The sequence below is a fragment of the Monosiga brevicollis genome, genomic scaffold, assembly GCF_000002865.3.
Source record: "Monosiga brevicollis MX1 MONBRscaffold_20 genomic scaffold, whole genome shotgun sequence".
In the NCBI taxonomy this organism is placed as follows: domain Eukaryota; class Choanoflagellata; order Craspedida; family Salpingoecidae; genus Monosiga; species Monosiga brevicollis.
Window position 1 is genome coordinate 398,963 of NW_001865057.1, and position 25,233 is coordinate 424,195.

Below are 25,233 nucleotides of genomic sequence, written 5' to 3' on the forward strand. Positions count from 1 at the left end.
CACAGACACAGGCACACACAGGCACACACAGGCACACACAGGCACACACAGGCACACACAGGCACAGGCACAGGCACACGCAGGCACACACAGGCATACACAAGTACACACAAGTACACACAGGCAGACACACGGGCACACGAGCATACACACAAGCAAACACTTTTGTTGACATCCAAGTCAAGTTTTATGTCACAAGGTGACAAGATGACGTAATTGAAGCGTGTTGCTGAGTTTATGTGGTGCGCCACAGGAATCAAGTTCAAGTTGTTGCATAAAAGATAGACTTTATCGCACTTGCTTTCAGCCGATGAAAGCAGTGAGGATATCGATCGCAAGGACGCCATCGGCGGACTGAGTGGCGGTTTGTCGCCGATGAGCCGGGGTGGGGGCGAGGCGGGGGCAGTGCCGCCGCAGTTGCGCTTCGGGATCCGGTCGGACAGCGCTTTATATCGTCGATGAGGTAAAGGGCGTTGGTTTTTGTGCGGCTCGCTTATCTGGTCGTCTGCGTTCGTCCATCGACCAACCCATTCGGGCTCTTGCGGATCAAGCTGTGCTGTGACACATGATCACCGCTACGCTTATCGTGCGGTAAAACAAAACGGCAAAGCGGGCAGGGGAGAATGGGCAGGCAAGGGGGACACAGATGCTTGGGGCAATCGATCCGCACATGCGTTGATCCTATTCTCACTTCTCATCCCCAATACAATTTTTCTTGCATGACAGCTGATGACCTCACACAAGCAACTTTGAGTGATTGGCACAAGATCATGGTGACAGTCTAGTTGCCGCCAAGCCACGCAAGTCTGCTTCCTTGCCAGTCGACCTAGGGTTCGGCTGAGAAAAGAGCATATGGCTGCTCAATGTGCACGCGTAACCGTTGCCAAGGCCGTCAGCATGGTGCCTGTGGCCACCGTGCTAACGTTGCTTGCGTTGTGGGCGGCAGCCCTCCCAGTCCGAGCTGATGAGAAGTACTGCCTCTTAACAAGCCCCAACACAACATATGGGCTCAATCCCGATGCTTGTGAGGAATGCCCCGAGAGTGAGATCGCTCGTTTTTGCTTTTTGAGCGAGGCGTTTTCCTTGAGCTCGGGCCTGGTTTTTTCACATGGGGCCATTGCGCGTAGATGCCACGACTGAGCCTAAAGGGGAGTTTCGGGAATGTGTTTGTGGTAAGTGACAATGGAGGAACGCGAATGCAGCTGGGCATGCAGGCCAGCTCTCAGATCCACGCATCGGCTCGCACAGACACAGAATACTGGCGTTCAGGCGGCAATTGCACGCAAAAAACAGCGTGCAAACTAGGCCAGTATCAACAGCAAGCACCGACCACTACTTCAGATCGATCTTGTGATTGGTGCACACAAGGTTGCCGCATGCCACGCCTCGGCTGCGTGTTGGGAAAAGCACCTTCTTACAAATGACTTTGTATCTTTATGTGTGTTTAAAGGCAAATTCGAGAATGCTACCAACAACGAGGCCGAGGAGTGTCGGCAGACCGTGTCGTTTTGCGCGGCAGGCCAATACGAGCATGAGGCCCCAACGGTATCAACGGATCGTGTTTGCTCCGAATGCCTCAACGGTTAGACAGGGATTGTCACTCGCTGCCTCGCGCTGCTTGGCTTCCTTGGCATCATCATCATCAATGTCTTGTCCGTTGATGCGAGCTAGGTACATACCAGGCTGCTTCAAATGACGCTATCGGTGCCTGTTCAAATTGGACTTTGTGTTTGCCTGGCCAATTTGTGAGCCGCCCGGGATCGACATCACAAGATCGCGTCTGCGAGCAGTGTCCCGCCAGTGAGTTGCGCGGCTGTGTCAAGGAACTTTTTAGTTTTGAGAGCTCGGCAGATGTTGACAGGAGATGCCTCTCATTTATCTATTGGCGCTGTGCCGTGTTTCCTAGACGAGTATCAATCAGATTATAACGCAGAACATTGCAAATCGTGCCCAAAAGGTTTTAATTCAACTGTGGGAGCTGAGGCTTGCAAGGGTGAGTCCTGGTATATATGTATCAGAAGCAGGCCCGCCATGACATTGACCAGGTCCTCCATTGGTTTTAGATGAGACTCCACCTGTCCTCGTATCCTCATATACGGAAAAGGAGTTCGAGGCGGCTTTTTACGAGCCCCCCTCTGTAAACGCCACCGACACGGCATGGCCCTTTGAATTATCAGTCAATCATACTGGGACTGTGGATGGTGGCAAGTAATTTGCAAGTGGCGCCGATGACCCCTAGCAAGGCATCCGGATTGAATGTGACCTCACCTTGCATGTTTGGTCATGGCACATCTTACGGTGGGGGCTAGGCAAGCCTGGAGTATATTTCTTGAATTTTAGCACGGTGGATGCGAGCAATAACGCGGCCTGGTTGGTCGTGACCGTCAAGATAACAGACCCAATCAAACCCCGGCTTGAGCTTCTGGGTGACAATCCCTGGGTGCAAGAAGCGGCTGTAACAGGCATCCAGGATCCCGGTGCCGCAGTGAAGGATTCATCCGAATCAAACCTCAAAGACGACTGGAGCAGTAACTTCACGGCAATCAACCTTCTGCAACCAGGAAACTATTCAGTGACGTACAAGCAGACGGGATCTGATCGGCAGGGCCTCAGCGCCGATCCCGTGACTCGACTCGTGATGCTAAGGGACACGATTGCACCGGTATGGCGATTTCACTGTCTACTTGTATGAATGGCTGCTTAAACTTGGTTATGCGACGTCATCGTCACGACTCGGCTTGCAGAAAAGGCCCACAGAGAAAACGGGCACGTCCGTCGCATTTGTTGTCATAAGCCACTCCTTGCTCATACAGCACGACTGCCGCTTGACCTGTGCTATGCTGTAGACCATCAAACTGGCGCCCAACGTGAATCGCCCAGACCGTCAATGGAGGGACACGGCTCAAGATATCATTTTCTTGCAGGCCACCTTTCCCTTTGATGAGCCTGGCTATTCAGCTTTTGACGCTGTTAATGGCTGGCTGAACTCCACGGTCACAGTCACCAACCCGATCCAGTCGTGCAACCTGCTTCAGAAGTGTGCAATCAACTACACCGTACCGGATGCGGCGAGAAATGTGGGCCATGCCCGTCGCCTAATATCGATTGTCGATACCCTTCCACCAAACATCAACATGCACGGGCCATCTGTTGTTGCTTTAGAGGCAGGCGCAGTCTATGATGACCTCGGAGCGACGGCCCATGACTTGCTGAAGGGCAATGTCGCTGTCGACAGCTCACCCAAAATCATCAAAGCGCCTGATCCGGACACGCCACTGCCCTTCAATGTGACACAAACCTACAGCGCTACAGACGATTACGACAACGTCGCAACCGTACAGCGTGTCGTGCAGGTGGTAGACACGACGGCACCAACCATCAAGCTTAATGCAATGCGCACACTTGAGGCCGGGCATGACTATGTGCTGCCCTTTGGCGACTGGATCAACGTGACGGACAACTATCTCTTCAATGTGCATGAGCGCGTCATTGACAACGTGTCACATGCTCCCCGCATGCACATCATCACGCCGCTGGAGGTAACTGTGTTGATCGAGTGCACGGACAATAACGGAAACACGGCGCGAAGCTTGACGACGGTGACGCTCGTAGACACCACGCCGCCGGTCATTACAGCCCCCGACATCTTTCTAGAGGGTGGTACGGCAACAGAAGCCCCGTACCCAAATATTTCTGCCATTGATCTGGTGGACGGAGACCTCACAGCCAATCTGGAAACGACGCTGGTTGCGGCAAACATTTCATCAGAGCCAGCGCCACATGTCTGTGGCATTGGTGCTAGCCGGCAGACGGACCCGGCATCCCGTGCCTTCCAGGCAGCTCGCTGCTTTTCGAGCGCCGCTGCAGTGGTCTCAACAGCACCGGCAGGTTCAGTCTTCCTACTGAGGCATCATAGTCAAGATGCGGTAGGTAATGTTCGGCTGCAGACGCGTCGCGTGACCATTCGGGACCAATTGCCGCCCAGGCTGGACATCAAGGGTTCCCTCGCCACGACAGTTGAATATCAGACCACCGGTACGCTCCTCTTTGCCGACGCAGGCACCAATGCGACAGATGCCCTGGATGGAGATATCGCCAGCTGGGTATGTGTGTCAGTGGAGCGCTACAGACCTTCGGGAATGAGCATGCCAGGCAGCGGTGGACAGACTGACACAAGTGAAGAGCCAGCCACATTGACAGAGGTCGTCTTGACACGAGGACAACTGAATGAGGTGGCGCCTCACAACTGGAGCGACTTTTCCATCGGCGAGCGGGGCCAACCCCTTGCAACAGGCGGACTGGTCATGCTTCTCCGCAACGCAACACCCGGTACACTTTACGTTGTGATTTACAGTGTGCAAGATGGTGCTGGCCACCAAGCCAGTGCCAGTCGGCAGTATCTGGTAGTGGACACGGTGGCGCCCACACTTCGGCTTTTGGGTGGCGCGAAAGTCCACATACCTTTTGGCACGGAGTATCGCGAGCTTGGGGTAACAGCCATGGATACTTCAGAACACCTTCTTCGGGTGCGGGTGGTTGAAGTCAATGTGATAAACGTGAGGCGTGCAGCGTCCTATGTCCTGGAGTACGTGGCACGGGACAGGTACAACAACACTGCGCGAATACAGCGAACGGTGGTTGTGGACGATTTTGTGCTGCCAAACTTGGAGGAGCAGGTGGAATTGCGGGTACGAAGCAGCCGGCCGCCTTCTTTGTTGGACGCAAATGAAGTGGAGCGGAACTTGCAGGCTTTCTTGCAGCCACTGGGCTTTGTCAGCTTGCTGACATTGCGCTTGGCTAGCGATACAGAGGTGCAGTACAATCAGCTGCCCAGTGTGCGGGCAGCTGTTGCTACTGCGGTCGGGGATGCCGGGCTTGAGTCTGCGCCCGGTGCAAGGCATCTCTTGGCCGAGTACAGCTTGGTGATCAATTGTGCCGTGCGAAGCAATGCCACGCTGGCTTATATGCCCGCGGCAGCGGTGTTAGCAGCGGTGGGCGAAGATGAAAGCGCTTGGTCGGGCGCTTTGGGAACGGGGTCACTTGAAGTGCAAAGCGCTCGTGACGCGTCGGCAGACAAGGCTCCCCAGAGTGTCTCTACGGGTCTGGTGGTGGGGATCTGTGTGACCATGGTCTGTGTTGTGGCGGCGATGCTGGTTGTGATGCGACGCCGGCAGCGACAATCAGTAGGGCATCAATTTAACGGAAAGGCGTCCGAGCCAAGCACGCAAGGCATGGCAATGATTGACGTTGATGGTATGTATACAACAGCACTGGAGCCGAGCAGCGGTCGAACCTCAATGGGAAGCGGCCGTGCGGGTATGGTGGCTGCATTGGCCAGCTATAATGCCGGCGAGTCGTCAGCCATGCACGAAACGACCTTGGATGGCGAGACGTACGACAACCCACGCTCCCATCGGCCAGCGCAACAGCAGACGATCTCTTCCATGTATGCAGTTCCAGACGACCCGAGCATGACATCCACGTTTGCTTTTGAGACGTATGACACGCCCAACGCCATGGAGGACGCAATCTCCAATCCAGTCCTGTACGATCAGCCCAACGCTTCGGATGCAGGCGTGTATGTCCCTGACACATACGATCAGCCCAACGCTTCGGATGCAGGCGTGTATGTCCCTGACACATACGATCAGCCCAACGCTTCGAATGCAGGCGTGTATGCCCCCGACACATACGACCAGCCCAACGCTTCGGGTGCAGGCGTGTATGTCCCCGACACATACGATCAGCCCAACGCAACCAGCTCTCTGACACCAGAAACGTACGATGGGGTAGATGTCAAGCCTCAGGAAGAGGCCGAGGCCGTGGATTCGTCTGACACCCCTCCGGTGGCACGGCAAGCTGTTGGTTCGTCCGAGGAACATTTTGCCGGTTTTGGAAATGATCAAGTCGACCCTTCTCTGGCGGACGAGCCAGCACCAACGGCAAGGCTAGCGAAAGTGGAAAAATCGGTTGGAGCTCTGCCTCCCCGAACTTTGAAGGTACCAGCGGCGCCAGCACCTGGCGCCCATTTTGAAGAAGCACCCGCGCCTGCTGCGACTTCTGCCAAGAGCGCAGAGGCCGTGCGCGGCCGTGCCATTTCCATAGGTAGCAGTGCACCAGCACAGGTAGAATCGGCCAAGAATAACCAGGCTGGGCCGCGGGCACTGCGCAGCCACAGTATTGGGATATCAAGCCGTGAGGGCTTGCAGGAGAAGGCCGTGCCTCTGGCTGGCGCACGGCGTCAAGACGGTGGTGCGGTGGGCATGACTGGAGGTTCGCTGCTGGCGGAGGCGCGATTGCATCCCATGTATCATGACCACTGCTCACGTGAGTCAGCAGAAGCTGCCTTGGGCCATCTTGACGACGGCAGCTTTATTCTTCGGTACAGTGAGAACACGGCCACTGTGGTGCTGACGGTTCGCAGGCGCAACACTTTTGCGCATCACAAGTTACGTGTCCTACCGGAGGGAACGGCCTGTATCAATGACACGGCCGTGGGGCGCTTCGATGACTTGAATGAACTCTTGATGGTGTTCAGTGAACCAAATGGTTACATCGAAGGCGTACTGCGGATGAGCTTGGAACATACGCGCCCGGGGGTGGGTGCTTCAGGGGTGGCCAAATCGGTGTTGGGTGGAAAGCCAGATCTACGCTCGGGCTCCACCTTGTTGGATCAACCCTGGTTTCATGGCGGAATCGGGCGCCAGGAAAGTGAGGCGCGCCTGCGTGACTTTGGAGAGGAAGGCGCATTTTTAGTACGGCGGAAGGGGCCCAGCTCCTTTGCGATTAGCGTACTAACGGACGGCAAATTGGTGCACCACCTCCTCCGTTTGCGTGGCGATGTGGTGCAGTTTAACGACTTGGTTGTACCCGGGGTCTCGACAATCGAGGCTGCAATTGCGCGGCTGTGCCAGGATGGGGCGGCTGTGCTTGTTCATCGCTTGTGCACGCCCTGCCCAGAACCGGACACCATGGCGTGAGATGGCTCTCCTGGTTAGCGCTGCGAGCTGTAGACGGCCGTGTATTTGGCTTTCAGTTGGTCTGATGATGGTTGGTCTGATGATGGCATTTGGAATGCCGCCCTCGTTCAACCTGTTTCCTTGAGTTTTGTATGGAACAGCCTCCTCATCTGTGTTTGTGGCGTGTTGTTTGATGGGTTTGTCGTGAGTGAGTGAGTGAGTGAGTGAGTGCTCATGATGTTGATTTTGTGTTGTTCTTCTTTCATTTGGCCGAGGCGGGATGTGAGGGCAACGTGAGTCCCAACCCACCCATGTGATCCTTCGGCGCGTCATCATGTGCGTGTCCCCATTGCTGACCCTGGCTGGCTCGTAAACTTGTTCAGTCTGCTGCGCTCTCCCCCATAGGGACCGAGGCGCGGATGCGCTGATGTGTTGTTGTACATGTTGTGGCTGCTAAGATTAAGCCATCTATCATTCTCAATCCAGTTTTTTCCGTCTTTCTAATACAAAAACTAGCCTCCTGAGCTCTTAGATTAAGTGAGCCATTATCACACTTTACGAAGGGGAGCCGTTTCAACGCACAGTCAAAAAACGCGAAAAGGGGGAGAGAGAGAGATAGAGAGGGAGATAAGAGAGAGAGATATGAGAGATCAGATAAGAGAGAGAGAGAGAGATAAGATAGACCAGAGAGATCAGAGAGGATAAGAGAGAGATATGAGGAGAGAAGAGAGAGAGACAAGAGAGAAAGAGATAAGAGAGAGATAAGAGAGAGATAAGAGACTGAGAGAGAGGAGAGGAACAAAAGAAATACCACACACACACACACACACCCAACTCAACAAAAGGAAGCGTTTTTTTATTTTGTTGGTGGTGCGTTCCACGGTCAACAAGAAAAAAACGGCGGCGACCCGCGTTGTCGGGGTGCTTTATCGGGTTGGCAGTGGTACCGTACGTAGACAGCAGGTTCGGAACATCCTTCAGTGCGGCCTCGTACCATCTGCATTAAAGCCTCGTTCACCCCATCGGAGGGCATCGACGGCCAAAACTTTCCCCGCCCTTGGACTTGGGTACGAGTTGTGGTTTTTTCGCCGTTTTTGCTGGTGGCTCTCTCTCGCTCTCGCTCTCTCTCTCGCTCTCCCTTCTACTCTTGCTCCTTGTGCCCGAGACTTCTCTCAGTGGTCAGGGCGGGGACACACGGTCCTGCGTGAGGATGATAGCAATACAAATGGGGCAGTATCTTCTCCAACTCCTCGCGCCTTCTTTTTTTTTTCGGGCACCAAATTGCATTTGAGCTGGGGGAGGTTGCGGGTGCAGTGGGTGGCTCACAAGTGGTTGATTGTCTGTTGCTTTTGGTGTTTGCCACTGTTCTCACACCGGAATGTGGCTGTATGGATACAAGTAGATCGGTGGTGCCACCCCCCCAACGGTACATCATGCCAGCAGAGGAAGAGGTCTGTTTGACATGCATATCTTGCTGCCATTCTCCACTTGCATGCCACAGTCTCCAAGGCTCTCGTTGGGTCTGGATTTTTTTTTAATTTTTTATCATGAAAAAAATTTCGAGGCCTTTGCGTTATTTTTTTTTTTTTGTGAGGGTCAGCAACAACGAGATCAGGGTTGTGTGTGTGTGTGTGTGTGTGTGTGTGTTCGCACGCGCGTGTGTGCGTTGCGTGTATACAAGACAGTGTGGCTTGTGACAACTCGTGCTCAATTGTTCCTGCGCCCTGCTTTCATGGTGCTCAAATTGCTTCGGGGCCACATTTTTGGATGGCATTAGAACGGCAAGGCCGTCAAGGGTTAGTTGTTGCTTCTCAGTCAGCCCGATCATTGGCTTGACGAGCATTGGTTTGCCATGCCCGTCGCTTTCTAACCGCATCTTGCACGCTGCTTCCATCCCTCATGGCTCTGCAGAGGAGGTGCAGGATGGCCCGGATGCCGTCAGTACCAGCGGACGCCCCAAGCGCCGCGCCTCGCAGCGGGCCAGTTTTCGCGAAGCCGTGGTAGATGACGATGACGAAGATTTCGAGGTCGATGTAAGCCTTGAATCCCTGTCCCACCAGACCTGTGCGACTGCACGCACAAAACGCCATCCCAGCTTATCTATGAGTGCCAATGCCGTTCCGGAGTGCCTGCCAAGCATAACCTCACATTGTGACTGTCCACAGGAGAAGCCAAAGAAGCCAGCCAAAAAGGCTGCGGCCAAGAAATCACCCGCCAAAGGCAAAAAGGCTGCACAACCGGTCAGTGATGGTACAACAATAGATAGCAGCTGCTCGCATTGCAACTCCATGCCAAGCCACGGAGGCCACGTGCTCGCTCTTTGGTAACATCTTCATTGCTCGCGTCCCAGGCTGCGAAGCGAGGCAAAGCGGCGGCGCCCAATGGCAAGGCAGCGAAGCGCAACGGCAAGGCCATCAAGACTGAGCCAGAGGCCGGAGGTGTGCACGATATTCTTGCGCCTGCTCACATCCATCGCGTGTGGAGCGACATGACACTACTCGTCGTTCAGGCTTTACACTTGGGTGCCGGCTCATGAATCTGGATGGCTTCCTACAGAGAACAAGCCCAAGCGCAAGAAAGCCAAGAAAGAGCCCGAGGAGGAGGAGGAGATCCATCGCTGGTTCGATCTTGCGCCGTTGCTTTTGCTTTGCCCCTCCGTGTTGCAGGTCATGCTAGGCTTGCACCCGTCCTCACGCCTGTTATGGGGTACTTGATTGCCATACAAACATCCGTTGGCCAGGTGGGAGGAGGAAGAGCTCCCTGATGGCCAGAAGTGGCGCACCTTGACGCACCGCGGCCCACTTTTCCCACCCGCATACGAGCCACTGCCCAAGGGCGTGCACCTCCTCTACGATGGTACGAATATGGCAAATGTATGGCCGTGGACGGGAATATTCGCATTGTTGCTCACACCCGCCTTCCATATAGGCAAGCCTTACTTGCTAAAGCCGGAGGCAGAGGAGATTGCAGGCTTTTACGCCATGATGCTCACGCGAGACTACGTGCACAAGGATATTTTCAACGAAAACTTTATGCATGACTGGCGAGCCAACATGACCCCCCAGGAGCGCAAGGATCTGACGGACATTAAAAAGTGTGACTTCTCCCTCATCCACGTACGTGGCTTGGCTTGCGCCGATAAACCCTTGTACCAAACGGGGTTTTGACATGCCAAAGCCCACTGACTCTTTGTGTGTCTGTGTGCATTATTTGCGCGCACAGAGTCACTATCAGCAACGCGCCGAAGCACGCAAAGCAGCCAGCAAGGAGGAGAAGGAAAAGCGCAAAGAAGCCGAAGCTAAACTGAAGGAAGAGTATGGCTTTGCTCTTATGGATGGTCGCAAGGTCACCATTGGCAACTTTCGCATTGAACCCCCAGGTACCTCTATCCCTTTTGTCTCGTCTCGTTCAGACCTCCTCTGTGTCCTGTGTGCCATGTTCCCCGCCTTTTTTATTTTTTATTTTTTTTGTTTTCCCTGACTACCTGTTACATCCGCTTGAACTCAGGTCTGTTCCAAGGGCGCGGTGAGCACCCCAAGATGGGCAAGCTGAAGCTACGTGTGATGCCTGAAGATGTCATCATCAACGTGGGTCCCAAGGACAAGGTGCCAGAGCCGCCTGCTGGTCACAAATGGAAGGAGGTCAAGCACGACAACACCGTCACTTGGTTGGCCGGCTGGAAGGAAAACATTCAAGATCAAAACAAGTATATCATGTTGAGCGCCGATACACACATCAAGGTTCTACCCCGCGACGAGGCCTGCTTATGCTGATCCCTCTTTGCGCAGAACCTAATGATTTTCTCCATCCCCATTCGACTTGCTTTGCAGGGTCGCAACGACTGGAAAAAGTATGAAACCGCGCGCAAGCTCAAGGAGCACGTGGACAAGATTCGCCGCGACTACACCCGTGACTTGAAAAGCAAGCTCATGTTTGAGCGTCAGCGTGCCACGGCGCTGTATTTTATCGACAAGCTCGCCCTTCGTGCCGGTGGCGAAAAAGATGCCGAGGAACAGGCTGATACTGGTGCGTCTTTGTGCCCTGCTTTTTGTTTTGCACAAGCCTCAAAGAGAACTGGTGTTCTCTGAGCTTAGTGCCTCCCATCAGCATGTCCCTCGTTGGCTGCTTTATTGTCGCTTATGCATGTGACTCACCACCTGACGTTTGGATCGTGGCTTGCGTGTTTACGTAGTGGGTTGCTGCAGCCTGCGCGTCGAGCACTTGGAGCTTTTGCCCGGGGATGAGCTCGTGTTTGACTTTCTGGGTAAGGATTCCATCCGTTATCAGAACCAGGTCAAGGTCGACCATCAAGTCTGGAAGAACGTGGGCCATTTCAAGAAGAGCAAGGAGCCCGGGGATGAGCTCTTTGACCGCCTTCGTGTGCGTTTCACTTCCCCCCTTGCTGCCCCTCTCCTCTCTTGTCTGTGCTTTGGATGCCGTCGTTGGCTCGCTGTCTTGCATATGCCGGCGGCTCGTTTGGTGCCAACTTACACCCCCACTTATTCTTATTGCGCAGACACAACAACTCAACGAGTATCTGCAGTCACTTATGGACGGCCTCACGGCCAAGGTCTTTCGTACTTACAATGCCTCAATCACGCTACAAGACCAACTCAAGTCAACGCCGGCCGGTGGGACAGTCGAGGAGAAGCTACTTGCTTACCAACGTGCCAACCGCGCCGTGGCTATTCTTTGCAACCATCAACGTGCCGCGCCCAAGACGCACGATGAGCAGATGGAGCGTTTGGATGAGGCATTGGTCAAGATTCAGAAGGAGCTGGACAGCACCATCAAGGAGCGCAAAAAGCTCAAGAAGGACCTGCGTGCGCAAGGGTCAGACGTGAGCAAAACTGATCTCAACCGATTGGACGTGCTCAAGCGCAAGGTGGATCGCCTGGAAGAGCGCTTGCACAAGAAGCAAATTGCCAAGGTGTGTGGTCCCGTGCCGTGAGGCATGTCTGGTTTTTGGCCGGCCTACATTCATCAGCACGCGCTCATGCACCATGCGCCTTTGGCTTGCCTGCTGTTATAATGGCCACAACGATGTCGGACATGCAGGTGGATAAGGAGGAGAACAAATGCATCGCTTTGAGTACCTCCAAGCTCAACTATCTGGACCCTCGCATTTCTGTCGCTTGGTGCAAAACGCACGACGTGCCTGTTGACAAGGTGCGCCGTCAAATGGCTGTCGCTGCTCTTGACAGCTCTCACCGCTGGCTGAGTTTCCTCTGCTCACCACGGCGCTTGCTGACCGCGTACGACGTAGGTTTACAACAAGACACAACGTCGTAAATTTCGTTGGGCCATGGACATGGCCGAGGCTGATTTTGTCTTCTGAGTCATCTCTATTCCGAACGCAACCTCTGGCCGCGCATGAGAAATGAGGCATATGTGCGGGGTCTGGGGAACACATATGCTCTGGTGTCATGTACCCTGGACAGAGTTACTCATTCTGATCCCCAGTTTTTTTTTATTTGTTTTTTTTTTTGGACTCTTTTTGTTCATGAATCCTTGTCCATGCGTGTTTGAATTGTTCGCCTTGTGTTTCTCCGGCTCAGCGAGCCAGCACCAGCAATCATCAAAGATGATGCTTGGTGTACGAGAACCTGTGGGACGACCGATTTTCGAGTTTCCTTCCCTCTTCTTGTCCTTGTCTTTGTTGATCGTCTCTCACCTACTCTTAAAAAGAAAAAAAATCAATCAAACCATACAACTCAAACTCAACCATGTTAGTCGAGGCTTGAGGCGAGACGAACCAGACCTGCCGTCACCCTTCCCTATTCCAGCTTCAAAAAAAAAAATCCCAGCAAAACGTCAGACAAATCGTCTGACATTGACCGCGTGTGTTTCTCTCTCTCATTTTTTTTTTTTTTTGGACTCGAGAAAATCATCATGGCGCGTGTGAGTGTGGCAACCATAGCGGGGGCGGGGGAGCGCGGGAGGTGTTGGCGCGTGGTGTTGGCTGGTGTAAAACTAGCAGTGTGGTGGATGTTATTGGCTCATGAGTGGCTGGTTTTGGATCAACAGGCCAAGCGAAGCAAGGCCACGGCTCAGTCGCCAGCCAAGAGTCCCAAGAAGGTCGAGGAGCAGGCCGAGGAGCAGGTCGTGGAGAAGCCGCTGGTTGAAGACAAGACGCAAGCCGAGGAGGAGCCACAGGTCGAGGTATGCTGTTAAGGATCTTGTTCCTCTTTTTATTGAAGTGGCATGCGTGCATGTGTTTGATTCTGGCTTGTCTTCAAAGCTGCGGGGTCTGAGCAGACCCTCACTCACAGAAACTGCTTTGCCAGAGCGTGGAGACAACTGAGGGTGCTCCAGTAGTCAAGCGACACAAAATCATGGTGCTGGACGCCCTCACCAATGAGCAAGCGCAAGGTCGAGGCCGACCCAAGTCTGGCCGGATCTGGAAGGCTGTCAAATCCGAGTCAGTTCTTTGAGCCATGCCGCCCGACGCACTCTTTGGAAGACCACCAGGGTCGGGCTGTAGGAGTGGGGATGGGAGAGAGGGGCGGATAGAGCTGAATAGAGGGATCTTGGCTCTGTGTCTGGCTGTTAACTATCATCACAGCGCAGAGGCCGAGGGCGGGCTGGTGGCTGTACTCGAGTTCCGAGCTGCGCTCGATCGCCTTCTACCAGTCATCTAATTCAAGGTGGCCCTTTTGCTCCACAGACGGTTCTCAGCCAACCACAAGTCCATATCAGGGACGGCGTGGGCCAAGAAAGCAGCTGAGCGCCAAAAGCAAAAGCTTCTCGATGCGCAAGAGAAAGAGATGAAGGAGGAGACCAAGCGCCAGCAACAGGTGTGCGATTCTATTTATGTTTGGTGGCACCGCTTGATGTGCCGGCACGGTTTTTGTTTTCGTTTTTTTCCTCTTCCAATTCTTTGGTGGTCTGAAAGCTGGTGCGTCAATAACAAAGTGCTCAATGGATTGCCATGTGATTATGCTGCATAGGAGCGAGGCGCGCGCTTGAAGGCAAAACGCGAGCAAAAGGAAGCCAATCGCTTGAAGAACATGCGATTGCAACAGGGCGGCCAGGGTGTACGTCCTGGCTTGGCAGAGCTGGCGCTTGCTCCACATTGGCCTTTTGTACATTGGAGCGACCTCATGTGTGTGCTTGGTGTGATTTGCAGCCGGTTTCAGCAGCAAAGCTGCGACGCATGAGCAAGAAGCAACATCGTGCGGCTCAAAAGAAGCAATGAACACATTCGGCACCAGCAAGATAAACCGGGCGGATTTGATGAAAGGGAATATGTGCCCCTGGCGTTAGGGCTGACAATTTGTGTGCTTTTTACCTTTGCTCGGTTTGTTTTTTCGGTTTGTTTTCTGTGGCCCGCCAAACTGTTTTTTTTTTGGTCGTGATTGTACACAAGCCATGCTTGCATCCAGATGCCAGCGCATCTGATCTTTGTTTCGTTTTTATCGCCTGACAAAATTCGAGAAACTGGTTGACACCGGTATTCCTTAGCGCCTCCGTTTTTCGGCCCCGCGTGCTCGCCCGTGATATTTTGTGTGATTTTCACCACAGCCCCACCTGGCTGTGTGTGCGGGTGTGTGTTGAGTGTAGAATTTGTGAATGAGTGTGATAGTGATCTGGCCGAGAACACAATGGCAGCAAAACTTATTTTTCCAGCACTCAGCAGTCGAGTCACATGAGTGGAGAGGGAAATGGAAATGACCAGACATGGGTTGCCAACTTGAGGTGCTTGCAATGGTAAGGACGAATGGTTGTGGCAAATGTTTCTGACTCTTTGCTTCGATTGAAGACGGTGGATATAACGAGGGTAGCTCAGCTACCAAGCCACGTGAGTGTGAGTGGGTGCAAGTGATTAGAACACGTCCAGTAGCGATTGTGTGCCGTAATTGCGAGCCTCTGCATAAGACGGCACATGATACAGAAATTGCAGGAGGGCACGCTGGGTATTTTTGCTCGTATTGGGCATACCTATAGCGCCACTTTGTCAGTAATACGACAGAAAGATACCACAAAGTCTCGAGATTGGGCAAAGATGGTGAGAGGGAGGGGATGGGGAAGGATCTTTCTAACACCCACCTCGGTGAATGGTGCGATAGTCATACATGACGGCGTGGCCGAGCGAGACCAGACCGTCGAGGGTGCTTTCTGTGAGGGTACAGGCGTGTCCAAAACCTGATGGGTAGGCGTGAGTGACAAACGCTCGTCCATGACGGTAAGGTGGATGAAGGTGAGGATGACGGTGTGTGTGTTCATTTGTGGTCATACCGAGGAGGGAATCATATTTGTGGGAGCCCGGCCAGAATTGAGTGAATCCGACTGTCCGGTCGAGGTCCATGAGGGGCAAAAAGACGCAGAGGGCATAGGGTGCCGAGGCGCCACTGTCAACAGAACAAGTGCGGATGGGAAAAACCCCCCCGGGCAACCATTCCATGAGTGATCTAAACAACAACAGATGGGAAAGAATCAGGTGGGGTAGGCAGGCGTTGAAAACTCTCACCGGCCATTCCAGTCGGCGGTATGGCTGATATGAGGCCCGTCAGCATGCCAGGTCTGCTCCTCAGCTCCCGGGCGAGAGTAGACGACGCTCACTTGGCACTTGAAGTCGACACCTGAGACGCAATCGTAATTCCAGTTAATCGGGCGCTTTTGACATGGTGTAGGCGTATTGCGGTGGGTCTGTACCAACCGAGAAGGTGTTTGATGATGGGCACCCAAGGAGCTGTGGCAGCGAGATGGGCAATGAAGAGATCGTCGGCATCAAAGAGGAGGTCAAAGCGTTGTCGGGAGCGCGACGACATTTCGCGGCGACGGAAGGCTTCCTCGCCCACGTCAATGCCTTGCTTGCGTAGGAGGGCATCGGCCCAATCGATGCGCGCGATGGCACGAGTGTTGAGCTCTTGCAGGGGCAAAAGGGCAAGATCACCAGCGCTATCATGCATGTTTCGGCAGTCCAGAATCAGCAGACCCTGGTCCTCGAGCAGAGCTTGTGCGGCATCAAGAGCATCCGGGCTGTCGTCGGGCTCAAGAGTCAGGTCACGAAGGTTGTCGGTGGGATGCGAGGCGAGAGGGCAGGGCGAGGGCATGGTGAAGAGGAGCTCGATGCCGCGCAGCGGCGCGACCGGATCCTCGTTAGGCTCGCGAAGGTGGCGTGGCAAGCCGAGGTAATCAGCCACCGCGGTGGTGAGCTCAGCGATGGGACCGGACATGTCTGTGTGCGTATCAGCAACGTTGAGCTCGGCGGTAACGTAACCAGCCCGCGCGACGGTAGGGTCGGCAATGTCTGTCTGCACAGGTTGGTCTTGAGGGAGATCTTCTTGGGGGGCATGCGTGTTCTTGTCTTGATGATCCTCGCTATCGGGTTGACACAAACGTTGGTGAGATAGCTGTCTGCCAAGGTCAGAGAGCCCTGGTTGCAGTTGGGTCAGACAACGTCAAACGGAGCGAAGAAGTCGAGAAGCGGCATCGTACTCCTTTGTTGTTGTGTGCAAACGGAAAGAGGGTCGAGCCGAGACAAAATGCAGGGGATGTGGCCAGCTGTTTCGGCTGCGCAAGTGAGCGAAAGCCTGAGGGACAAAAGGTCAGGTGAGCGCGACCGTCTGGGAATGATGGATGGATCGAGCGTGTCAGCTCGCAATCCATCGATTTGCAAGGGGGGAGGACGGGAAGACTGAGTCACCGGGCATACCTCCTCGATGGAGGCAAACGGCGTTGCCTGCAGAGCAATGCCCCAGCACAGGGTGAACCGAGCCTCCAAATCCATTCCGAGCTTTTTTATTATTTTATTGATTGACGTCGAGTGAAAATCGTGCGAGTGCTCAAGAAATTGGCGTGTTCAAGAGGCGCACAGGGGGAGAGGGAGGGAGGAAGGATGGCAGAGGAAGAAGGGAGGGGGGGGGGGGGAGGGGGGTGAAAACACCAGGGGGGAAGAGAGGGCAAGAGAGACGAGAAAAGGGGCTCAACGTGTGTTGTGAGAGAGAGAAGAGAGAGGGAGAGGGAGAGAGGGAGGTGGTGAAGGGTGTTGCTGCAAAGCCGCTGCCAAAGGGGCGATCACACACACACACACACACACACACACACACACACACACACACACACACACACACACACACACGAGAGGACAGAGGGACGGGCCGACACACTGACGGACAGAACCGGAATCCAACACATGAAATTTCATCGTTGTGTCCTATTATTCAGGTGTTAGGGGACAAAGTTGGCTATAAATAGCGGATCTTGCACTCAAAACCGTATTCGCTTGCTCGACTTGCAGCAATGTTCTTTCCACTCCCCCCACAACCCGAAAGGATTTGTCATACTTTCTCATAATCTATCTGACAACGGCTCAACTGTGATGTCAGCATTATATGTCAGATGAGTGACGCGAGTCACATTTGGTAGTCGTGTTCCCCTGATTGACTGATCGCCATGGCGGTGCCGGTCGTTGATCTGGCGGCGGTGACGGGGCCAGCGGCACGTGACCTGCCGCTGGCTGAATTGGATTCGGAGGCAGTGCGTGAGGTGGCCGAGGCGCTGGGACGGGCTTGTCGACATGTAGGATTCTTTTATGTGCGCAATCATGGCGTGTCCGAGGCCTTGCTCTCAGAGTTGCAGGCCATGAGTCGCGACTTTTTTGCTCAACCCCTCGCGGACAAGATGCGGCTGGATATGCGTCAGGGTGGACGTGCATGGCGGGGTTACTTCCCGGTGGGTGACGAACTGACTTCAGGCAAGCCAGACATCAAGGAGGGTCTGTACTTTGGGGCGGAGCTGTCAGAGACCCATCCGGCCGTGGTAGCTGGTCGCCCCATTCATGGTCGCAACCAGTTTGCTGATGAGCGCATGCGCCGCGTTGTGCTGGAATATCTGGAGGCCATGCTGGCCCTAGGTCAGCGCATCATGGCGCTGCTGGCGTTGAGTCTGGGCCTCGAGGCCGATTTCTTTCAGCGATCCTACACGCGCGAACCCACCCCGCTCTTCCGCATCTTCAACTACCCACGGCCGGAGAGCTTCAACTACGATGGCGATCGCGAAGCCCTTTGGGGAGTTGGCGAGCACACCGATTACGGCCTGCTGACCATTCTGCTGCAGGATGAGTGCGGAGGGCTGCAGGTCAAGACTCGCACCGGCTGGCAGGCGGCCCCGCCCCTGCCCGGTACCTTTGTGTGTAACATAGGCGACATGCTCGAACGTATCACGGGCGGCTACTTTTGCTCGACCCCGCATCGCGTTCGCAACGCCGCTGGCCGAGATCGCCTCTCCTTCCCCTTTTTCTTCGACCCCAGCTGGGAAGCCGAGATTCGACCCTTGCCCAATGTGCGCCTGCTTGCCGAAGAGGCTGCTCGAACACAGGAATCGGACGAGCCAGATGCTAGGGCCCAACGATGGGATCAGGCAAACGTCGTCCAAGACGAAATTGGCGCCTATGGTGATTATCTCACACGCAAGGTATCAAAGTGCTTCCCCGACCTCTTCGCCTCTGTGCAGTCCCGCCCCGTGGCCACAACCCCCTGAAGTCCCATCGATGTTTTTGTTACTGTTCTTCGTATCTTGTTCTCGTGGTCTCGAAAGCTAATTGACTCAAACGACTGGCCGTTTTCCCCGCGCACTTCATGGGACTAAAGTCGTAGAGTCATACGGGTAAGCGAAATGAAAAAAGTGATCTGCATGCCCAAGAACGCCTCGCCGTAGGTGTGGGGGGAAGATCCATGGAGCCGGTGGTTGTGACTCTCCAGAAAGTGCTTTTGAAGCCAGCAGAACAGCTCGAGCGAAACAACCAGAGAAAAGGAAGAGCCAGTCAAGGAAAGAGAAGGCAGAGCCAAGGAAAGAGAAGGCAGAGCCAAGGAACTCGTGCAGAGGAACCAGGGCAAGCCCATGACCAACACCCAAAGCAGCCACGCAGCATTGCCTCCAAATGAAGGTGTCAGCCATTTTTTGTTGTTGTTGCAAACCCCTTTCGCGTTTTCACTGGTGTGTGTGCTACATGTATTTCTTTTGTGTGTATGCGTGTGTGTGTGTGTGTGTGTACACACGCTGTGGTGGTACCAGAGGCGAGAGGCGAGTTAAACTGGCTGGAGAGCTTGGCTGGAGGTGGTGGGTCAGTGGATGAGAGAAGGCGGCTGCTAATGACATGGCTATGCTGGCCTCGGGCCGCCCGTGGTTGAAGACGGGGCCGGTGGTGGTGGTTGCATCGCGCCGATGGCTCCATGCGAGCCGCAATGGGCTGGCACTCGTCAACTACTACACCATCCTAGGCATCCGGCCCGAGGCTTCACAGGTGAGCTTCCGCTGCCCCCGCCTTGCCCTGCCGGTAGTATTCCAGCTTGATAACGACTGTTGCTGCGTTGGATACGGTCTTGCTCTCTTCATAGCGTGAGATTAAAGCTGCCTACTACAAGCAGTCCAAGATGCACCATCCCGACGTTGCAGGCGAAAGCCCAGAGACCGCTGGCCGCTTCGCTCTCATCAGCGAAGCCTACTCCGTCCTCTCCCATGTAAGCTTTGGCGATATTGGTCTGCTGTGGTCTCTGGCTCCATCGGCGCCGGCCAACTCATCCCTTTTCATCTGGTTGCAACGCTCGCGCGCTGCAATGTACGTGACATCGAACAGCCCGTGAGCCGCCGAGCCTACGACCGAACCGGCCGTGCCCCTTTGGCTGCCCATGACTCGCCTGGCGCTTCGGGAACGGGAGGGCACATGCGCAATGAGCGGCAACGGGGTCCGCTTGACTATCAAACCCAGTACAACTTTCAAGAGTTTTATCGCCACCACTATGGTTCGCTCGACTGCAGAAAGAGCACTGGCTTTCATAGCCTTTCTATCTCACTCATTTCTTGCACTTGTTCTCAATTCCTGTGTGTGGCGCGTGGCGCACAGGTGAGGCTATCCGCCGCCGCCGCGTGCAGCAACAGCGGAGGCGGGAGTACTCAGAGCTGCTCAAGGAGGTATGCTGCCGGCATGCATTCGATGGATGGTCATGAACGCTCATTGCTCATCTGTCACCTTGCGCCCTGACTTGACGCTGGAACGGTATGGATTAGGATCAAACAAGCGCCACCACCACAGCAGTCATCCTTACTCTAGCCTTTGGCGCTTTTCTCATGTCACGCGGACTCTAACGAGAAGGGCCCCTCCCCCCCCTCGTGCACTGGCCTCGGTGCTAGCGTGGTGTTGCCGCAATAAGGCACCCTGTTTCGATCGATCGATTCTTGTCAATTAATGCCAGCGCATCATCTTGTGCCCCGTGCAGCGAGATTTAGTCGCGCATTCAAAAGTATGCAAGACAGTCGGCAGTGCATATTTAAAAGGAATAGAGTGTGGTCACAGTCGGATCGGTGGGTGCCGGAACCGAGTCTTCGTCACCGTGGTCGACTGACGCGGGGGCCATGACGGGGGCTGGGCCGGACGACACGGGAGCCGGAGCCGGGGCCGGGGCGGCCGCAACCTTCCGCTTTGTTTCGAGGGTCTCGAGAAGGTTGTGAAGCTTTGCCAAGCCGCTGCCAGATCCAGCATTGCTTAGGCTTGATGGACCAGGCGCGCCCACCTCGGGGTCGGGGTTGTCATCACTAAAGGCACCGCTGAGCCGCTGAGCTTGGTCGGCGGGCCGTGTGCTGTTGGCATGAACCAGCTCAACAATCTCGCGGGTGAAGATGTCTGGATAGTAAACAACCAAGTACTCGAGGACAAGACCCGTTTTCTGAATGGGTAGCTGGGGAAAGAGGGTGGGGCCGACGGCCGTGGTCAGATTGGCAGCCGTCATCAGGTTGCCCGGCGTGGCAATGATGCGCCGCAGCAGGAGAACCAGGGCTTGAAGCATGCCAAATCGAAAAGGCGAGAGGACAGCGACCGTCCTGCGTTGCAGGCAAGGGCGTGGCGTGTTGCAAGATGAGGCCGAAGGGGCGGAAGAAATGGAAAAGTGGCTCATCACCACTCAAGCCTCGGGCGGGGTGCTTATCAACGGCGGTGCGTTCTTGTGGCACGGCAGAACCTACTTGCGGCAGCGACGCAAGCTCTGGCTTGGTCCGGTGCTTTGATCGACGGCCTTGAGGAGACGCCGCTGTGTTGTGCCATCGACGGGCAGCTTGAGCTCCTCTGCAGCAACAAGGAGAAACGGGCGGCGGCGACCCGCACGCGTGCATGTGGGTGAGGCCCATCTCGTGGTCCTTATGCAGCATTTCGAGGATCCAAACGTACTAAGCAAAAGCTTGAGAAGGCCACAGACAATGGCGGGCTCCAGAATCTCGTCCAAGCGTAGAGGTTCACCTGTTGAGCCGCCAGCACTCATCAGGTTTGGGCGCGCGCCCCACATGGATCGTGCGTCTCATACACGGTTGGCGGAGCCGGTGCAGACCTACCTTGTTCAAAGAGCTCATAGAGGCGGCGCACATGTCGCTGGTCACCCGGGATACGGAAGAGGCCTTCCTCGCGCAAGGCGCGTGGTGTGCTGAGATAAGCGAGGCAATCGCGGATGGCACTGGGTGTGTGTGTGTCGAGCTGTGCCTCGACCAAGCCCTGGTTGTCGACATCTGTGATGACCCGCGAGCGCAAGACGATGGTGTGGGTGGGTGCCGTGGAATCTGTGGTGTCAGCAGTGCTGGCGGTGCTTGAAGTGTCTGTCGAGTCTGCGTTATCAATGCTTGCATTGTGGATCTTGCGCTGCACAAATGGCCAAATCGAGCACAGGGACGCAGCAAGAGACAATGAGTAGGCAACCCCCAAGCTGATCAAGGCGCCGCGTTAAAAATAAGATAGACTCACGCGACGGGGCGGTGCCACCGGGGCTGGGCCGGCCGGCTCGGCCATGATGGCACGGACGAATACCGACCCAAGACTCAACTTGCCCCGGACCACAACAAACGACGCTCAACGGCCAATCCAATCGAACAGCACCCTCGAGGGCGGTAAGCAAGGGCTGTTGGCTCCCTGTTGAAACCTAGAACAACGATCAAAACTAATGGAGCGCGACGCACAAGCAGCAGCAGCTGGAGGCGGCGGCGATGGAGGCGGTGCGGTCGCTCTCTCCATAATCGTGCCGCTCGTTCCAAAGTATTATAGTATTTTACTTTATGCAAAGGCGAACGATACGCCCTTTCATCTCACTGACATGTGAACAAAAAAGTATTTCCTCCAGCTGTATCAGAAAGTTATTTACTTACCACCCCATTATGTCGTGTTTCACCCTTCTACGTGCCAACCTAACGTAGAATAAAAGTATTTATCCAATGTCAGACTATATTTTGTGGCATGCAAACGAGCATTCGTGCGGACACTGAATCGATCGCGCAGAGAGTCGTTGCCGTGCCCTCGGCGCCGTGGTGCCCTGCTCCTTCTGCCGCTTCGTTTGCCTTCCTGCACGAGCGGGGCAGGGATCTGAACGAAAGCGAAGTTTCTCGACCCTGTCTGGTGTGTGGTGTGGAGGGTCTTTTTCTGCCTTTGGTTCCCTCTTCTTGTTTTTCGTTGCATCAGAGTGAGAGAGTGCCGACGAGGACGTGCAGGTCTGTCTGTCTGTCAGTCTGTCAGGTTTACGAGCGAGTCGCGTTGCGCCGCCTTGCGTTGCTTGGCAAACGATTCGAGCCACAGTGCGGTCTTGCTTCCGAATCTACCAGCCCGTATCGACCTGCCTCGCTTCTTTCTGGCTCACTCTCGAGCCCTCATCAAAGCTGCGCGGTGAATAAATATTTTTCTCCTTCCAGCACCCGCTGCCATCTGTCGCTCCATCACTTCACACCGGTAGGTATGCACAGGCCGAACACTGAAGAAGACTCTCTCTTGGCGTGTGAGGTTGATTGAGCTTGTGCATTCTGCGTGCTCTCTTCGTGCTCTTTTGTGCTGACCACAACTGCGTCTGGGGTCGCGCTGCCTCTTCTGACTAGGAACCATGTTGTCGCGCTTCGCGATGTCGGCCCTGGCCGTCGCGGCGCTCCTTCTCTGCCTGGCCTCTTCGGGACGTGTCAGCGCTGCAGAGCTGGATGAGGTTTGTTTGTCGCCGAGTCTTTTTGAAAGTTCTGATCTTGAGGGGATGTGGCCCTCCTTCTCGCGTGTTTCTCCAGTGCAGTGCTAGCTTGAGCTCGCAGCGTGGCCCTGCGTTTTGTTTGCGTGCTTGCACAATGCTTTCCTGCCAGCCTCTTGTGCATTCTTGAATGGCTCACCCTATCGGGTGCTGTGGATGGATGGGCAGGTGATTTACCTTGACACGATTCACGGTCGTATTGTGATCCGAACCTACCCCGAGTACGCGCCCCGCCATGTGGAGCGCATTACCGAGCTCGTCAAGGCCGGCTTTTACGACGGCATTGTCTGGCACCGCGTCATGGAAGGGTTCGTGGCGCAGGCCGGTGATCCACTGGGCAAAGGTTGGTGCTCTCTTGAGTCTCTTGCCTTGCCCTGTCTCACCACACCACCAACCCGTCAATCCGTTAACTTGTCAACCCGTTAACCCGTCAACCCGTCGACCCGTCAACCCGCTCACGTCTCCATGCCCCGGCCGTCGCTTGCTCTGAATCGTGTTTGTAATGCGGCACAGGCTACGGTGGCACGGGCATCACCATCGACGCCGAGTTTAACAATCGCTCCCACCACACGGGCACAGTCAACATGGCTCGCGCCAACGATCCCAACAGCGCCGACTCGCAATTTAGCATCATGTATGTGCACAACGGCTTCTTGGACCATCGTTACACGGTTTGGGGCCAGGTCCTGGGTGGCTTTGACGCCGTGAACAAACTCAAAAAGGCCAAGCCGCACTCACCCGGTGGCCAAGTTGAAGACCCTGACGTCATTGTCAAGATGCGCCTACCAGCCGAGGTGGAACAAACCTGCGTTGACACAGATCCCAAGTGTGAGTACTGGGCGCGCCCCGGTGAGACCGGCTATGGCGGCCGCCACAGCATCGGCGAGTGCCAAAAGAATCCCGACTTTATGAACAAGGCCTGCCCGGTTTCCTGCGGCCAGTGCCAGGTTCTGGAGAAAGCCAACATTCCCTGCACCAACCTCTATCGCCAGTGCACGGACTGGGCCACCCCAGGCCACACCTCGGCAGAGGGCGAGTGCGTCAACAATGCCAAGTGGATGAAGCGCAACTGCAAGCTCTCTTGCGACCCAGCCTGCCAAGCAGCCTAAACCCTTCAAGCACCCTGCTTCCTTCTGGCAGGCCATTCATTCAACCTTGCTTACCCCACGTGTGTTGATGCCTTTGCTTCCGTTGTCCGTCCACCGGCACGCTGTTTGAGGCGGGGTGAGTCGGGCTGCTTGGCCTCGACTGCAGCAGGCAGATGCCATCTCGCCATCTGACCTTTTTTTGTTTTTTTCTCAAGTCCAGCAAAAGTCTTATGGCTGCTGCCCCTCTACTTCCAACTGACATCTCTCATTCGTCCTTATGAAACATACAACATACACGAAGAGAGAAGCAAACCAACAGAGCTCGAGACAGGAGACAAAAGTAGAAAGAGACACACCAAGCCACGCCACGCCACGACACGACACGACGACAAGACAGGCGGTCCGCGGTCCGACAGACAGACAGCTGGCAAGCAACGAGCAAGCTGCGCGATAAGTCCTTAGGGCACACACACACACACACACACACACACACACACACACACAGAAAAGTGACTCGGGAACATTGTCCAAAACAGTAGTTTGCTCCGTTTTGACCGTTTTTTGCGCGAACGAGAGGTCAGCGCAGAGAGAGAGACAGAGTGTGTGTGTGTTGTGTGTGTGTGTGTGTGTCGGAGTTTGACGCGGGCGGTATTAATCAAAGGTGGGACGATCAGGGTTTCGGCTGGCATGGTGTGGACAGCGCCGGCCACCAGCTGCAAGTGACTGGCTGGCGTGCTTGGCGTGCCTGGCCTTCTATCCTCACTCTGTGACCTAGGATACAGACCACTCATGACATCGGTCTCGCTCATCTCGCAGGGACAACATGGGTCGTCGCAAGTCCAATCGCAAGCCGCCGCCCAAGAAAACGGCTGGTTGGTATCAGCCCTTTGCTCGCCTGTCTCTCCTGCGTTGATCAACAACTTATTCCATGACCTCTGGGGCTGGTGTGTAAAAGGCAAGCTGCAAACCGTCTTTCCCTGCCCTTTTTGTAACAACGAGGAGGCCTGCGATGTTGTTCTGTGCGTACCTGGCCTCGGCTGCCCGCTCGGTCTCATTTGTTTGAGGCCTTGACACCCCAAGACCCTCATTTCGCTCACGTCACGTCAACTTTCTTGCACCTTTGTTCTCACGTCGGTTCATACATTGTTGATAGCCGCTTTCGCAAGGAAGTGGGCGCTGTCACCTGCCGTGTCTGCAACGAGAGCT

At 55.0% G+C, this 25,233-nt stretch overlaps 6 protein-coding genes across 6 annotated transcripts; 4 read left to right on the top strand and 2 right to left on the bottom strand.

Moving 5' to 3' along the window:
* Positions 1-897: 897 nt before the first annotated feature.
* MONBRDRAFT_33512 (uncharacterized protein) lies at positions 898-14,578 on the top strand (the record flags this gene model as incomplete). The annotated part of the gene is made up of 25 exons (XM_001747990.1): positions 898-1,042; positions 1,128-1,172; positions 1,451-1,582; positions 1,672-1,800; positions 1,907-1,993; positions 2,310-2,662; positions 2,847-6,976; positions 8,362-8,410; positions 8,737-8,755; positions 8,871-9,199; positions 9,310-9,397; positions 9,516-9,579; positions 9,700-9,815; positions 9,888-10,075; positions 10,182-10,338; positions 10,467-10,699; positions 10,790-10,985; positions 11,152-11,339; positions 11,476-11,889; positions 12,018-12,128; positions 12,987-13,121; positions 13,247-13,380; positions 13,627-13,756; positions 13,910-13,996; positions 14,089-14,578. The coding sequence occupies 25 exons, from the start codon at positions 898-900 to the stop codon at positions 14,155-14,157; spliced, it is 7,728 nt and encodes a 2,575-aa protein (XP_001748042.1). The 3' UTR covers positions 14,158-14,578.
* A 206-nt stretch (positions 14,579-14,784) lies between these two features.
* Positions 14,785-15,899, bottom strand: MONBRDRAFT_33513 (uncharacterized protein; the record flags this gene model as incomplete). The annotated part of the gene is made up of 5 exons (XM_001748063.1): positions 15,619-15,899; positions 15,430-15,541; positions 15,198-15,310; positions 15,009-15,104; positions 14,785-14,900 (listed from the first exon to the last, which is right to left on the bottom strand). Exons 1-5 carry the CDS (start codon positions 15,869-15,871, stop codon positions 14,785-14,787), a joined length of 690 nt encoding a protein of 229 aa, XP_001748115.1. The 5' UTR covers positions 15,872-15,899.
* Positions 15,900-17,357: 1,458 nt separating this feature from the next.
* On the top strand, positions 17,358-18,443 carry MONBRDRAFT_10301 (uncharacterized protein; the record flags this gene model as incomplete). The annotated part of the gene is made up of 1 exon (XM_001747991.1): positions 17,358-18,443. One exon carries the CDS (start codon positions 17,358-17,360, stop codon positions 18,441-18,443), a length of 1,086 nt encoding a protein of 361 aa, XP_001748043.1.
* A 616-nt stretch (positions 18,444-19,059) lies between these two features.
* Positions 19,060-20,048, top strand: MONBRDRAFT_27619 (uncharacterized protein; the record flags this gene model as incomplete). The annotated part of the gene is made up of 5 exons (XM_001747992.1): positions 19,060-19,206; positions 19,301-19,423; positions 19,540-19,705; positions 19,807-19,874; positions 19,971-20,048. The coding sequence occupies 5 exons, from the start codon at positions 19,060-19,062 to the stop codon at positions 20,046-20,048; spliced, it is 582 nt and encodes a 193-aa protein (XP_001748044.1).
* Positions 20,049-20,230: 182 nt separating this feature from the next.
* On the bottom strand, positions 20,231-21,732 carry MONBRDRAFT_27620 (uncharacterized protein; the record flags this gene model as incomplete). Its single annotated transcript, XM_001748064.1, has 5 exons — positions 20,231-20,780; positions 20,922-21,021; positions 21,124-21,192; positions 21,285-21,585; positions 21,688-21,732. The coding sequence occupies 5 exons, from the start codon at positions 21,730-21,732 to the stop codon at positions 20,231-20,233; spliced, it is 1,065 nt and encodes a 354-aa protein (XP_001748116.1).
* Positions 21,733-22,807: 1,075 nt separating this feature from the next.
* Positions 22,808-24,048, top strand: MONBRDRAFT_27621 (uncharacterized protein; the record flags this gene model as incomplete). The annotated part of the gene is made up of 3 exons (XM_001747993.1): positions 22,808-22,903; positions 23,108-23,282; positions 23,453-24,048. The coding sequence occupies 3 exons, from the start codon at positions 22,808-22,810 to the stop codon at positions 24,046-24,048; spliced, it is 867 nt and encodes a 288-aa protein (XP_001748045.1).
* Between the last annotated feature and the right edge of the window lie 1,185 nt (positions 24,049-25,233).